Raw genomic sequence first — 13015 nt, 5'->3', positions numbered from 1 at the left:
GCAGTTTACAGTATTTTGTTTGCTGCTGTTGTTGAATACAGAGCTTGTATTTGGTTCCCTTCCTCCCCTACAATTTACCTTCATTATTTCCCACTGTACCACAGCCATCCACCTGGGTTCCTTTAAAGACACCGGAGATCACATTTTCTTCAGCTACGTTATAACTTCCTCTAGACTGTGGAAGTTCTACGGAGGAGGCATTAATTCTATCCATGTACTTGTAAAAGCCAGGAATCAGGAATGTGATGTTCTAGAATCCAGAATGAAACGTGGTAAAATCAATATTCTCTGCTTCCCTGTATAATGATCAATACAAATATAATGTAGGGCTGAATATAAAGGACATATCAAAGAGTAACCATTATTCTATATTCAGATAACCACTGCTGTAAAAGACTATGTTTTTCCCATTATCTGAGAGCAGACATGTCAAATATTTCAGACAATCCAAGATATACCATTGCCTAGGCCAGATGCCCAAGAAGGGCAAAACCTCTGCCCAAGAAGGCCTTGTTCCCTTTCTCCTATCACCAAGCTTTGGATAGTTTTGCCCCCATTCTCTAAGGCTGAAATGCCTCTACTAAGGCTTACTTACTGGCAGTTAAGACCTTTAAGATACAATATATTTTGGGGTATTATCCTTTTTGCCTTTGACATGACTCACCACTGAACTGGCCAAGAGTTTTCTGAAATGGAGTTTGTCCCTTCAAAGCAGTTCTGCACAACTCCAGTTTATATCCCTGTCCATCTGTTAATTAGTTGTTCTAACTACTTCACTCTTAGCAATGAAGTGGATATTATTCCTAAGTCTACCAAAAGGGTAGCACTTCATAACCTCACATGAATAAGGAAAAAGGAAGAAATTAAAGCATTACCTTCCCTAGAAGTTCCTTTTTCTCATAGCCAAACAGCATTAGAGTAAATGTGTTGTTGACTCCATAAATTGTACCATCTGCCTGAATGGTTATCAGCCCGCTGATGGTGGTAAAGACCCAGATGGTAGCACAGAAAGAACCAGCTATGGGTAAGGATGTTGCGCCATCTTCCAAAATTTCAGCATCATGTACTGGCACAGAGTTATCTAGTGTTGGGATAACTTCCTCAGCAGAAAAGTTCACTTTCAGCTTCAGGCTGAGAGGGAATGTTGTTCCTTCCCTTGCCCGGCCAACAGATCTCTGAATTCTGATATTCTGAAGTAAAAATATTACATGTTAATAGTTACATGGCAAGCCTTGACAAACAGTGTTCACTAACAATGGCCAGGAAATCAACAAATAACATTTGTTTGTTACATTTATCTCATTCAAGGGATGTATATTTTATACATGATCCTCTTCTTCTCCAGTATATCCTCACAACAATCCTATGAGGTGAGCTGACCATGACTGGCATGGATATCATGACCAGTGAGGACCAGGACCTTGGTCTCACCAGTCGGAGAGCAGCACTCCAACCACTATACCACGTCAGTTCTGGTCACTGGGTGGTTTCAAATTACTATCACAAAGTTTGTAGTTATAAACAAGAATCTTCTAGTACTCAAACAATTTTTAAGAAAGGAGGTTAAATTTATAGGATTCTACCTTTGGGATTTTTTTGCCAGGTGCAGGGATTTGAATAGAAGGAATCAGATCTGTTATATAGTGACCAACCACATCTTCTGGTGATGAGTAGCCATGGACATGAGCAAAAAGGGCATCACAGGAAATAATCTCTCCCTTAAAATAAGCGTTCCATAAAATCAGGTTATGTTTCAATTGCAAGGTACTTCATTCCAAAACATCAGTTTCTGGCAGTATTAAAGGAGAATAAAATATACACATAGAAGCAATTATACCGCTGAGGTATAAATAATTGTCACTATAAGATGCATGATAAATTTCTATATGGTTTCCTTCTTCCCCAAATTCTAATTCTCATACAATTATTGTATTTAAAGTATTTATGACACCTTACAACAAAGGACACAATGAACTTTTTAAAGTTTCTAAAAACTTTGTCATTCATTTTCATGAGGTCCAGGCAAAGCTTTGCAATGCCTTTAGGTGAACAAAAATTCCACAGATATCAAATTACAGCAACAAGACAGCAACTCTCTGCCAACCATACACTTATACCTTTGCTAACCATAATTAGGGGGTTGGACCCAATGACCTCCTGGCTCCTTCCCAGTCTATTATTCTATAATTCTATGGCTGTAAAATAATTTATTTAAACAACTCAATTTCCCATGTTGTTCTAAGCTAAATGTTATGCAAGGGAAACATTCATTTTTAAAAATCACTAGAGAAAAACAAAATGCATTTTCTTTTTTGACATGATTGACTGGCATTGTTACTTCATATTTGAGTTGAGAACCAAAATTGTTTAAACAAGTCCTAATACACATGTAGATACAGTTGCTAATTAGTTGAAATTACACCATCCTTTTAGATTTACTCACATTGCTTTTGAAGAAAACAGAGGCAGAGAGTCTTTCCACAGGCTCCAGAACCACAACACAGTAATGATTGCAATGGTTTTTAATTCTTCTCATCCATACAGAGACTGGGATTATTTCTTTGCTATGCGAAATAACATCTACCTATCGATAAAATACATGTCTTCATTTCTAACCAGCAAAGCTTAGAAACTGATCAGTCTAGCAACTGAATGTGTTGCTAGTTTCAATATAACCCATTACATCTTTATTTGTGGAACTTTGTAGCATGAGAAATCAGCACATTCTTTAAGAATATACATTCAGATATTTCATTAGTGGTTCTTATGTTTACTATGCATCAATTACTTCAGCAAGTTTTGCCAAAATATGTAACTCTTCAGCTGTCACCATTACAATCACAATCAAGTGGAATCATTTCAGGACTATCCGATGACTATCCGATGAGTTACATGATATTCTATTTATGTGCCATGAACTCAAAGACTCATGGCTGATTCTCAGAAATATTATGTAAAGAAGATGAAACTAGCATAATAACAGCCTTGCATTTTACATAGCACTAAGTGTTCACCTTAAAATAAAGAACCTCCTAGAAATCAAATTCCCACCCACTGAAATTAATTTGTGAAGGGGGTATAGACAGGAAGGGGGGAGTCTTACAATTAAGTAAATCATGCAAATTTTAAACAGCAGACTGGATGCAAGATGTTAGAAATCCTCTAAGACTACAATCTTCTGCACACTTTTAAAGTGAAGTCCCAGTGAATTCCCTGAATATTTTCAGTTTCAGTTACTGCAGTCCAAGGATGTGGACAAGGTGCTTGACTGTTTGTCCCACCACTTGTTCACTTGGTCCTTGCCCATCATGGATCACTGAAAGATCTAGAGGGAGTTGGCTCCCAGGTCCAGGAGGCTATTAATGCCTCTTTGAGAGAAGTGATAGTACCAACCTCCTTAAAGGAGGCTGTGATTAGACCTCTCTTTAAAAAGCCAAGCTTAGATCCAGGGATAATTGGCAACTACGGACCAGTAGCAAAGCTTCTCTTTTTGAGCAAGGTATTGAAGCAAGTGATTGTCAGACAGCTCAAGGCACTCTTGGAAGAAGTGGATTATCTAGACCAGTGATGGTGAACCTTTTAGAGACTGAATGCCCAAACTGCAACCCAAAACCCACTTATTTATCACAAAGTGCCAACACTACAATAAAACCTGAAAACTGAGGTTTTAGTTTAGAAAAAACAACTCACAGCCAGTCCAAGCAAATTATAAATCCTTGGCAACACACTGACCAGCCATGTGAAAGCTTGGACGAGTCACAGCTAATGAGTGGCGGCTCATGATGTCCTCACCTGGTGCCACTACTCCTTTCCAAGCATGCGCATGGCCCCTATGTGTGCTGTTATCTGATGCTCAGCTGCTGGGGTGACTTGGCTCTTGTATTGACAGAGGGCTCTGCGTTCCCACTGTGGCACACGTGCCATAGGTTCACTACCACTGATCTAGACCCATTTCAATTGGCTTTCAGGACAGGGTTCGGGGCAGAGACTGCCTTGATTCTCCTATACAGTGTCCTCTGTTGGGAGAGGAACAGCCAGTGCAATCATGCTGATTCTTCTAGATTTCTCAGCAGCTTTTAACACCATTGATCATGGTGTCCTTCTGGATAGGATGGCCAGCATGGGAGTCGAGGGCACTGCTTTGCAATGGTTCTGTTCTTATCTGGCTGACTGTGTCCAGAAGGTGGTGATGGAGTATAGCTGCTCTGCTCCATGGAAATTACACCATATGGTTCCACTAGGCTCTATACTATTCCCCCATGCTGTTCAACATCTACATGAAACTGCTGGGAGAGGTCATCTTGAGATTTGGGCTGAGGTATCAGCAGCTCAGCTCTACCTCTCATTTATATCAAATCCAGGTGAGACAATCTCCACTCTGAACCAGTGACTGAGTTCAATAATGGACAGGATGAGGGCTAATAAAATGAAAATCAATCCAAGCAAGATGAGAGTGCTGTTGGTTGATAATCTGCCTGAAAGATTAGATTGCCACTGTCCTGTCCTGAATAGGGTCACACCTCCACCTTTGGAATGGAATTCCTAAAGAGGTCTGCCCGGCCCTGTCACTACTTTCATTTTGACGCCAGGCAAAAACTGTCCCCTTTGAAAGGTACTTCGAAACCTGTTTTTAATACCTGATTATAAGAGCTCACTCCACTACCAACAGGTTCCCTGCCCCACTTCTCCCTGTACTAGTAATTGTACTGTTGGCCTATTTTTAATGTTCTTAACCACTTAGCCTATAGAGAGCTATTCAGCAGCCTATTAATTTGAAATACATAGAATAAATAAATAACCATGTATGGGATTTGACTGCAAAGTTTTAGGTCCAACAGCTGATATAATACAGAAGAGATATTTTTTCCAAACTGACAATAAGTCTTCCTTCATGTGCATACTGAACTCAAAGAAACTGTGGATAACCCTTAAGGCAAAACAAGCAATATCCACATACTTTCACTTAAAGCTTAGTGACAAAGCCATAGGAGAAATATTTCTACCTTTTAAAATAGGGGTGAACACATAACCACAAGGAGAAAGCATTAAACAATCAGCAGTCAAGGGAATTTTCTCAGAGAAGGAGCTACATCCATCTAGGGAACCCCAGAGAGCTGGCTTAGAACACTAGATGTACTAGATTGGGCCCATGAGCTTCTGCATCCCTAATCCAGTTAAACAGCTAGATCCTGCTATGAACAGCCTCAAGAGGATGCTCCATTCAACTGTGAGTCTACCAATGACTGGGGGATGGTGGAGGAGAGGAAGGCCTGGAGGAGTGTTGCCATGGGGTCACGAATGGTCGGACACGACTTCGCAACTAGCAACAACAACAACCAATTACTAATACACATTGGTGTTAATACTGCAGTTACTGTATGAATTAAGAAACAGCACTCCAAATTCACATAGATGCATGTACTAACTTATTCTACCACACACAGAAATGTTCAGCAAAGTAAATGAATCATCCACATACCAAATATGCAAATGTGCAAGAACATAAGCATTTTCCTTCTGCAATTACAATTTTAGATTTGAAAATCAAGTGAATTTTAAAATACTTCATTAAATTTGAGCAAAAACAGCCTTACATTGACACAAATTCCTCTCAGTGCCTATTCAGTTCTTTTGTAGCTATTTAACACATGGGAAAACACCAGTGTAACACAAAACATTTATACTGAAATGACATTACAAAGATTTATGCTAAAGAACAATTATACCATATTTCACACACCACTGTTCCAGGAACTACTGCTCCATGTTCTTCAGCATCAACATATTCTTCCTTTAGTGCTTCCATAATATCCCAATTTGATTTTGATATCATCTGAGATAATTTCTGGCCAATCAATTCCTGAGTAGTATAACCCAGAAGCTTACAGGCTTTGTCATTGGCAACTAGAATCTAAAGAAAAAGAAGGGAGGTTAATGGAATTTCTCTTCTACTGAACCAGATATTAGTTTCTTTTAAAAATATATGCTAATGAGTCATTATGATGCAGAGTTTGGCCCTTAGTTGAATAGGATGTCCTTAAGTTTCACTAGATTGTTCTCAACAGCCACAAACTGGGTTAAAGTTTAGTAACAGCTGCTTTATGATTTATCTTCTGAAAATGATACTGTTTTGTTTGAAGTATTCTCTGCTTTACTCAAACAATTTATTTTATAAAGCTACAGAATTTGTCTTGTAGGATTCTTACAAAGTTACTATTTCATTAACACAGCTTTAGGTTTGTTTACAAACATGCCATGAGTAAATACTTGATGCTAAAATGCTAACAAGCAAATAACCAGCAAGCAACAATATTATGGGTTCTCAAACTAGGCAGTAACGTTTACTTAGCAATTACTTAATTGGTTCTTAACAATAAACGTAGTATATCAAGTACAGTTATTACCAAACTACATCCAACCTAATTTTGGCCTTCACTTTTCAGACACTGCCAGCTGCAGCTGCACTCAGTGAAAAAGCATCAACCACACACAACAATGTAATAGCAGAGAAAAAAAAATAATCCATGTGAATTCTATTCCATTTTGAAAAGGGGCTTGGATAAGTCCTCCTTTCCGAAATTAAAAATGCATATAAACAGCCCAGTAATATTCTGAAACCATACTTCTCCACTGAGATCTGTTTGCTCTTTCATTCCATGTTTTTAGCATTCATGAACTAGCATAGGAAAGTGATGCTTGAAGCACCTTGTAAGATACGTATATAGCAGGCTCTGTGATATTTATAGAGAAGCCTTTGTGGAGTGAGGAAACAATCTGCTTTCTACATCTGAACAATGAAATTGTCTTAAATTAGTAAGAATGTAAAACTGTCTTTGGTTTTATTTAGTGCAAGTGAATTATTGCAATATATTGTGAAACTACAACAAACTTTTACATTTAGTGGACCTTTACATAAACACAATTGACATGCTATGGAACTGTAATTCACACTGCACAAAAGCTAGTTAGTACCTCAGTTGTTCTGGCATCCACAGTGAAAATGGCTTTGTTTGGGTTTCGCACAGCAATTGACAGGGCCTGAGCAGATTCTCCTAAGGCCAAGGCATTTAAGAGAGAACAAGAGGAGGAGTTGCATATTGAACAAGAAAGGGAAGCAGGTTCCAAATGAGTCCAAGAGCTATACAGTTTCCTTGTACAGATGTTCCGAGCAGCCAATGAAGCTAAACAATAGGCATTCCATCCATTTTCTAGGAAGAAAGAAGAAAATTAAAAATTTAAACATCTGAACTTTGAATATCCGAAAGGAATTTCAGGACAAATAAAAATAACACCATCAGGTCCCAAAATGTTAATAAAACTACAGTGAAGGGTCTCAGCACTGTTGATCAGGCATGTCCTAAGTAGAAAGTAAATTATTGCCTACATAAAGGAACAGAATTTAAAAGACTGAACTCAGTCTCTTGGCAGTACTGCTTTAAAAAAAAAAACAGGCCATCTATAGACAGTATCAACCTTTATATAGAGATTTCAAAAGAAGAAAAAGTAACAGGTAGAAACAGCAGAATATCACAAATCAACTTAGCAAGGGGCAGCATCTTACAATGACAATTTGAGTAGACACATCCGTAATTCATAATCCATCCATAATAAAGATGGAGGAGGAGGAGATGTAAGCTGCCTTGAGCCCTTTGTAGGAAAAAGGCAGGATATAAATTGGAAAAAAAAATTCAAAGTCAATTATGATCTGCTCCTGCCCAATTTTCCAATAAACAAGCACTTTAGTTCTCATTCTTCTAGTGTCTTCTTTTGCAGCAGCTTTTTCATAAATACTTTCATTCAACTGCACTACAAGCTGGAAAAGTTGAAAGTAACTCCTCTCTCTTGGATGAACAAGCACATACATTGTACTATTCCAACTAATCACCTGACAAAGAAGTTTTCTTCTTACAGAGCCTTGAAAGGCCACTCTTCCTTTTCTTGTTGGCCAAGGGAAAGGACTTGCTCAACTCTTCACATACCCCTGGAAATGTGAGAGTTAATGAAGAGCCCACAAGGACCTCTTTGGAGGATGCATACTCTTTGGTTACCATGGTTGTGCCTGAAGTAGAGTAGTTTTTCCTAGAAAATGCAGCCTCTGTAATGGAAAAAGAAGTATGTCAGATCTAAGACAGAGTATGTCATTCACTTTGGCTTAATTGGACTTGAAGGGTACTTCATGATGTATTGTGAAATTGTGCTGCCTCATTCACAGAATGTCATGGGGGGTGTCCATTCAATGCTGGCTTCCATTTGTAACACTCCTGTATTATCTCACTGCTTCTTTTACTGTAAAGCCTGTTGAAGACAATAATGGCACCATGTATTTTGCTTGACAATCTAGGGAGTAGTTTGTCTGCAAGTGTTGAGAATTCCACCAAAGAGAGAGGTGGGAAGAAAGGGCAACCCCATTCAGCATAGCACAGTACCTCTTTTTTTTCCTTAGGGCATCAACCATTGGTGCCCTTGTCTTCCTCCCATTGTGTGATGCTTACCTTGGGCCTAGCCTACCCAAAATCATTAAAAACTTGTATTTGTTCATTTTTTTAAAAGCAGGAAGTTGGGGAGGAACTGGATAACAAACCGAAATGGGAAAACTCTGTAGGACAAGGATAACAAGGAGTGTGACAAGAAGAAAAGGCCACTGAAACTAAAATGGGCAGGAAGTCAGCAAAAGTGCAAACATTATTACTATTATCATTAAAGAAAATGGATAGAAGATACGCATTCCGGCAAAAAGTTGCCAAACCTCAACCAAGAGCCATTGGTTTCACAACTGTTGCCATGCTTGCTGTTTCCCTAAGAATGAGCAAGCTAGGCCGGGACCTTAACGAGTAATGACAAAGGAGAGAAGCGGAGGGCTGGTACCGGGAAAAAGTGGTTAACGCCGTGACTACGATCTATTCATGCCCGAATCTGCCCAGGAAGGCAATTTACACACCGATGCTGTTTAACAAAACCGACGCAAGCACTCCACAATAGCTGGACAATCTCCCGCTGCTACTTAAGCCAACCCATCCCACCGTTTTGGGTGCAGGGACTAATTTTTAACAATACCGCCCCCCCCCCCCCCCCCCGAGTCTGTGAAAACAGAGGCAAACTTTTGGCTATCCCGCTGTGAGGCGCACATGCTCAGGGCCACCCTTTCTATTTTACGCTAAGTACCGGAGCTGGTCCCTGGTGCTGTGGAACATAGGCTCTGAGGCTGAGCCATCGTGCTTTCCTTCCGCTCCCCCGAACGTGTCTCCTGCTTCTGTGAGACCCTAACACCAACTATCCACTCACCCCCAGCTCGACCCAAGAAACAGAGAACAGCATTCGTAGTTGCGCCGGCAGCCAAACAGACGCATGGAACTTGTAACCGACAATTTGGCGAGCCAACCAATTTGGAGGGGCGGAGCTCGCCAACGCTCGAGGACCCAAAAGAAAAAAATTCCCGCGCAAACAGTTGCTAGGGACGCGCCAGACCCGATAGATAACATAGGAAGATGGAGGTGGAGCGTTCCATGACCGTTACTATTGTGCAGAACTCTTTCTCTTTTCAGTACTGACGCTCCACACGCTTGCGGTACTTCTCGCTGTTTTTAAAATCTTTCTTATGTAAAGACATAACCAGACCTTAGCATTTTCTGAAAATATCATTTTGATAGAGGAATTTTTGGTTTCTTTGTTAACAAGTAATGAGTAAACATGGATGGAAGGGAAAATCACAACATAAATATACATCATGAAATAAATACGCTTAGACATTGGGCACTATCTGGGCATCGATATCATAAGTTTACTTCTTCATCCAAGTCATCGCCTTCGGATTGTCCTATAAGCTTGCGGATGTACGTTTGTTTGTTCAGTCGCCAAAACTGATAATATGCTGCAGTATTTCATGTAAGTCATTGCCCCACATAGGATTGCGATGCAAATTTCCAGTCCCCACCCCAGTATTACGGTTGTAGATGTCTGAGGTCAGCTTTCCTCAGTTTACTGCCCTTCAGATGTGTTGGATTTCAACTGCCATCATCCTCAGACAGTATGGCCATGCTGAGTGGAGCTGATGGGAGTTAAGGCTCAACACATCTGAAGGGCAAAGGTTGTTGAAAGCTGCCGTAAGAATGCAAGGTTATACTCCGCTTTTCCAGTCATTTCTAAGTATACATGCATAGAAGTGCACGGTGAAGTATGTCAAGCGTTCAGTTTGGTTCTTACCCTCACCCTCATTAAAGTGCGATGGTGTACTTTCTTTCTCAGCCATTTTATCCCCTCCTTTTATGCAATGCACAGTTGTGAATATCCAGTCCTTGCTCCCTTTTTCATACCGACAAATGAAAACAAATGGACAGATACCGCTCTCATTGCTTTCTATGTGTGTATATGCTAATAGCTCCTACCTTCCATTTTCCTAATTTTCCCTTCTCATCTCAGTTATTTTTCCTACATAATGTCTAGCAAAGATATGTTAATTAGAATTGAAGGCTTTTGAAATACAGTAGCTTGTTTAAAAAATACACACACAAATACGTGCACATGCTCATGAATGCACACACAATACTAATTATAAATATGTGGTGCTTTTGAAAAATAAAAGCATTTTGCTCTTAATAAATTCACCCCTAGTGAAATTCTCTTGTCTATGCAAGGCTAACAAGTACAGGGCCCCTCTTATTTAAGAACTGGGTTTAGAAACACTAAGGAAATGGCTGTTGTCTTAACATAATCCTTTGGAAGCCTCCTTGAGAACTTCTTGTAAAGCAGGGCATAAATAAGGGTGCAATCTTAGGCATGTTTAAACAGAAAAAGACCTATAACTCTCATTATCTCTCAATTAATACATTTGCAAATGAAGGCATGGATGCACTCCGATATGAAAGCAAGCTGAGTTAATGTCCTTTTCAATGCCTTAATAATCATATTAATGACAGAAAACAATATTCTGGAGAGGGAATTGATTTGACAACTATTCTCAAATTGTCCATTAAACGTGCTGTTATGTTCAGCCACTTCTCATCTAATCGTTTTTGCAGTTTGAATCAGAACTAGTATAACTTCATTGCAACTGTATCTGCAATCTTTCTCAGCAAACATTATCAATTGAATTAATGAGACTGACTGCATTACCAATATTTTTGTTGCAAAAATGTATGTAGGTAATGTTTTCTTTAAATTTTCACCATCATCTGTGGGAAATATCAGTTCTTTTATGTAGCCTAGAGCTACATTCTGTTTGACTGTAACATGCTTCCTACATTTTGATATAATGCACATTCTATTGCAATTCAAATTTTGTGCTGCTCATGTTACAGTTCAAAACCCATTTGTCTGTGAGTAAATCCCATGAAATTTAATGGGACTCACTTCTGAATAATAATTTTATAGGACTGTGCTACTAGTTTTTCTTTAATAAAAAAATGTAGGTTAACTTACTTTGACCAGCCATCTCACAGCATAAAAAATACTGATGTGTTATTCTTGGTTTGCAAGATTTTTAAGAAGGCCACAGTGAACGGGAACAAAACTTTTCTTTGATTGTAGAGCAGCACAAATCCTCATTTGGTTCTTGTCATAGGATACACAATGAGAATTCTATAGGAGCAGATAGTTTCTCACTGTCATTCCCCAGAGTGGATTGACTGACCAGTGTAAATCATTTTAGGGTGATGAAAGCTGGTAGGGCTGTAAACATCAGTACAATTGTGCTTTTAAGTGTCTATGGTGTCATTGCCTTGTTTGTTTTTTAAGATGAAGGGTCACATCTCACTGGCAGAGTGTATGTTTTACATCCAAAGTTTCTGGGTTCTATCCCTGGCATTTCCAACTAGGGCTGTAGAAGAGTCCTGTCTGAAAATCTACAGAGCTACTACCAGCCACAGTAGACAATAATAAGCATTTGGTTTGATTTTCTGCATCGAACCATTTCCCTGTTCTTGCACACCTCAAAAGGAAAAATATAATCTCAACAGGAATTTTAAAAAAGCTATAGAAATGTATATCTTCATTATAAAGAATACAAAAGTTAGCTTAGTCCAAGAGACCAAAGCCCATATCAACATCAGATTTTCCTGACTCTTCTTTCTTCTTCTCAGCTAGAGTGGCATCACCAGCTGGTACCCCTCTACCAGCCAGGACTGAAGCAGCTAGAGTACCACTACCTATCTTATACATGAATATTTTCAATGTCAGTGTTGGCTAAAGTCTTTACAAACTGACCAGGCCAGAAAGGTTCAACATGAACCCCACTGCTTTGATAAGGGCATTGATGTTGTCCTCGTGGCACTGTCTTTGTTGTTGTGAAGGATGAGGGCAGAGTAGATGCAAGCAAGCTCAGAGAGGAAGGCCATACCAGGGTGATGTGCAGTACTACTTGCTGGCTAGAATGGGCCTTAGCTTCAGCTGAAGGATCCAACATCTTGTGAGCCACTGAGGAAAAGGGAAAAGGAGCACATCCTAGACAGTACTAATATTTAAATACTAAATTCTGCCACACTTTAAAAAATTACTGACTAAAAAACTTTATTTTAAACATATGTCAGTGTTCACAAATAGATTCCTTGTCCTCAGAATCCACAGAAACAGCACAGTGCATATCCATATATATGATACAGAAGAATTTAACTTTAAAACAAAACAAGTTCCCATTGTTATAACACTGTATTGGAATTTGTGCATTTTCTAATATGGGTTCTTATTTAAAACTGACTGTAAAACTCATATATACAATCCATTAAAATTGGAGCTTCAGAACTTTTAGGATTTTTATCATATAACATCCCAACCAACAGTCCTCCTTTTAGTAGGAGACAGCTTAATCATGCAGCCAGATTAAACAGGTACCTAGAATGCCATTTCTACTTCTAATATGAGAGGCGTGATTCCAAATGTACCTATCATATTAGAAGTAACATACAACCCTTAGTTCCTCTGCTACATATTTCTTAGCCAAATGAACTGCTCCAGAAATGCCTGTGACATCAGAATCCTTGCCCTATATAACAGGTGGCAAAACATCTTCAAACAGCCCTGCTCA

General features: G+C 39.2%; 1 protein-coding gene and 1 pseudogene across 2 annotated transcripts in view; both read right to left on the bottom strand.

Moving 5' to 3' along the window:
• PASK (PAS domain containing serine/threonine kinase) overlaps positions 1 to 9224 on the bottom strand; it is a 45472-nt gene extending 36248 nt beyond the window's left edge. For both annotated transcript variants that reach the window (XM_044432871.1, XM_044432872.1), the window contains exons 1-8: positions 9163 to 9224; positions 7886 to 8095; positions 6973 to 7208; positions 5741 to 5911; positions 2444 to 2584; positions 1584 to 1718; positions 876 to 1190; positions 79 to 250 (exon numbers count right to left, since the gene is read on the bottom strand). In XM_044432871.1, the coding sequence (XP_044288806.1) occupies positions 79 to 250; positions 876 to 1190; positions 1584 to 1718; positions 2444 to 2584; positions 5741 to 5911; positions 6973 to 7208; positions 7886 to 8095; positions 9163 to 9211 (1429 nt within the window). In that variant the 5' untranslated portion in view covers positions 9212 to 9224. The remainder of the gene's footprint in view (positions 1 to 78; positions 251 to 875; positions 1191 to 1583; positions 1719 to 2443; positions 2585 to 5740; positions 5912 to 6972; positions 7209 to 7885; positions 8096 to 9162) is intronic.
• Positions 9225 to 12009: 2785 nt separating this feature from the next.
• LOC123024749 lies at positions 12010 to 12424 on the bottom strand (annotated as a pseudogene).
• Between the last annotated feature and the right edge of the window lie 591 nt (positions 12425 to 13015).

The sequence above is a fragment of the Varanus komodoensis genome, unplaced genomic scaffold, assembly GCF_004798865.1.
Source record: "Varanus komodoensis strain SLA01 unplaced genomic scaffold, ASM479886v1 scaffold25, whole genome shotgun sequence".
NCBI classification, from domain to species: domain Eukaryota; kingdom Metazoa; phylum Chordata; class Lepidosauria; order Squamata; family Varanidae; genus Varanus; species Varanus komodoensis.
The sequence above is the reverse complement of the archived record's forward strand: the minus strand, read 5'-3'. Positions and strand labels throughout refer to the sequence as shown.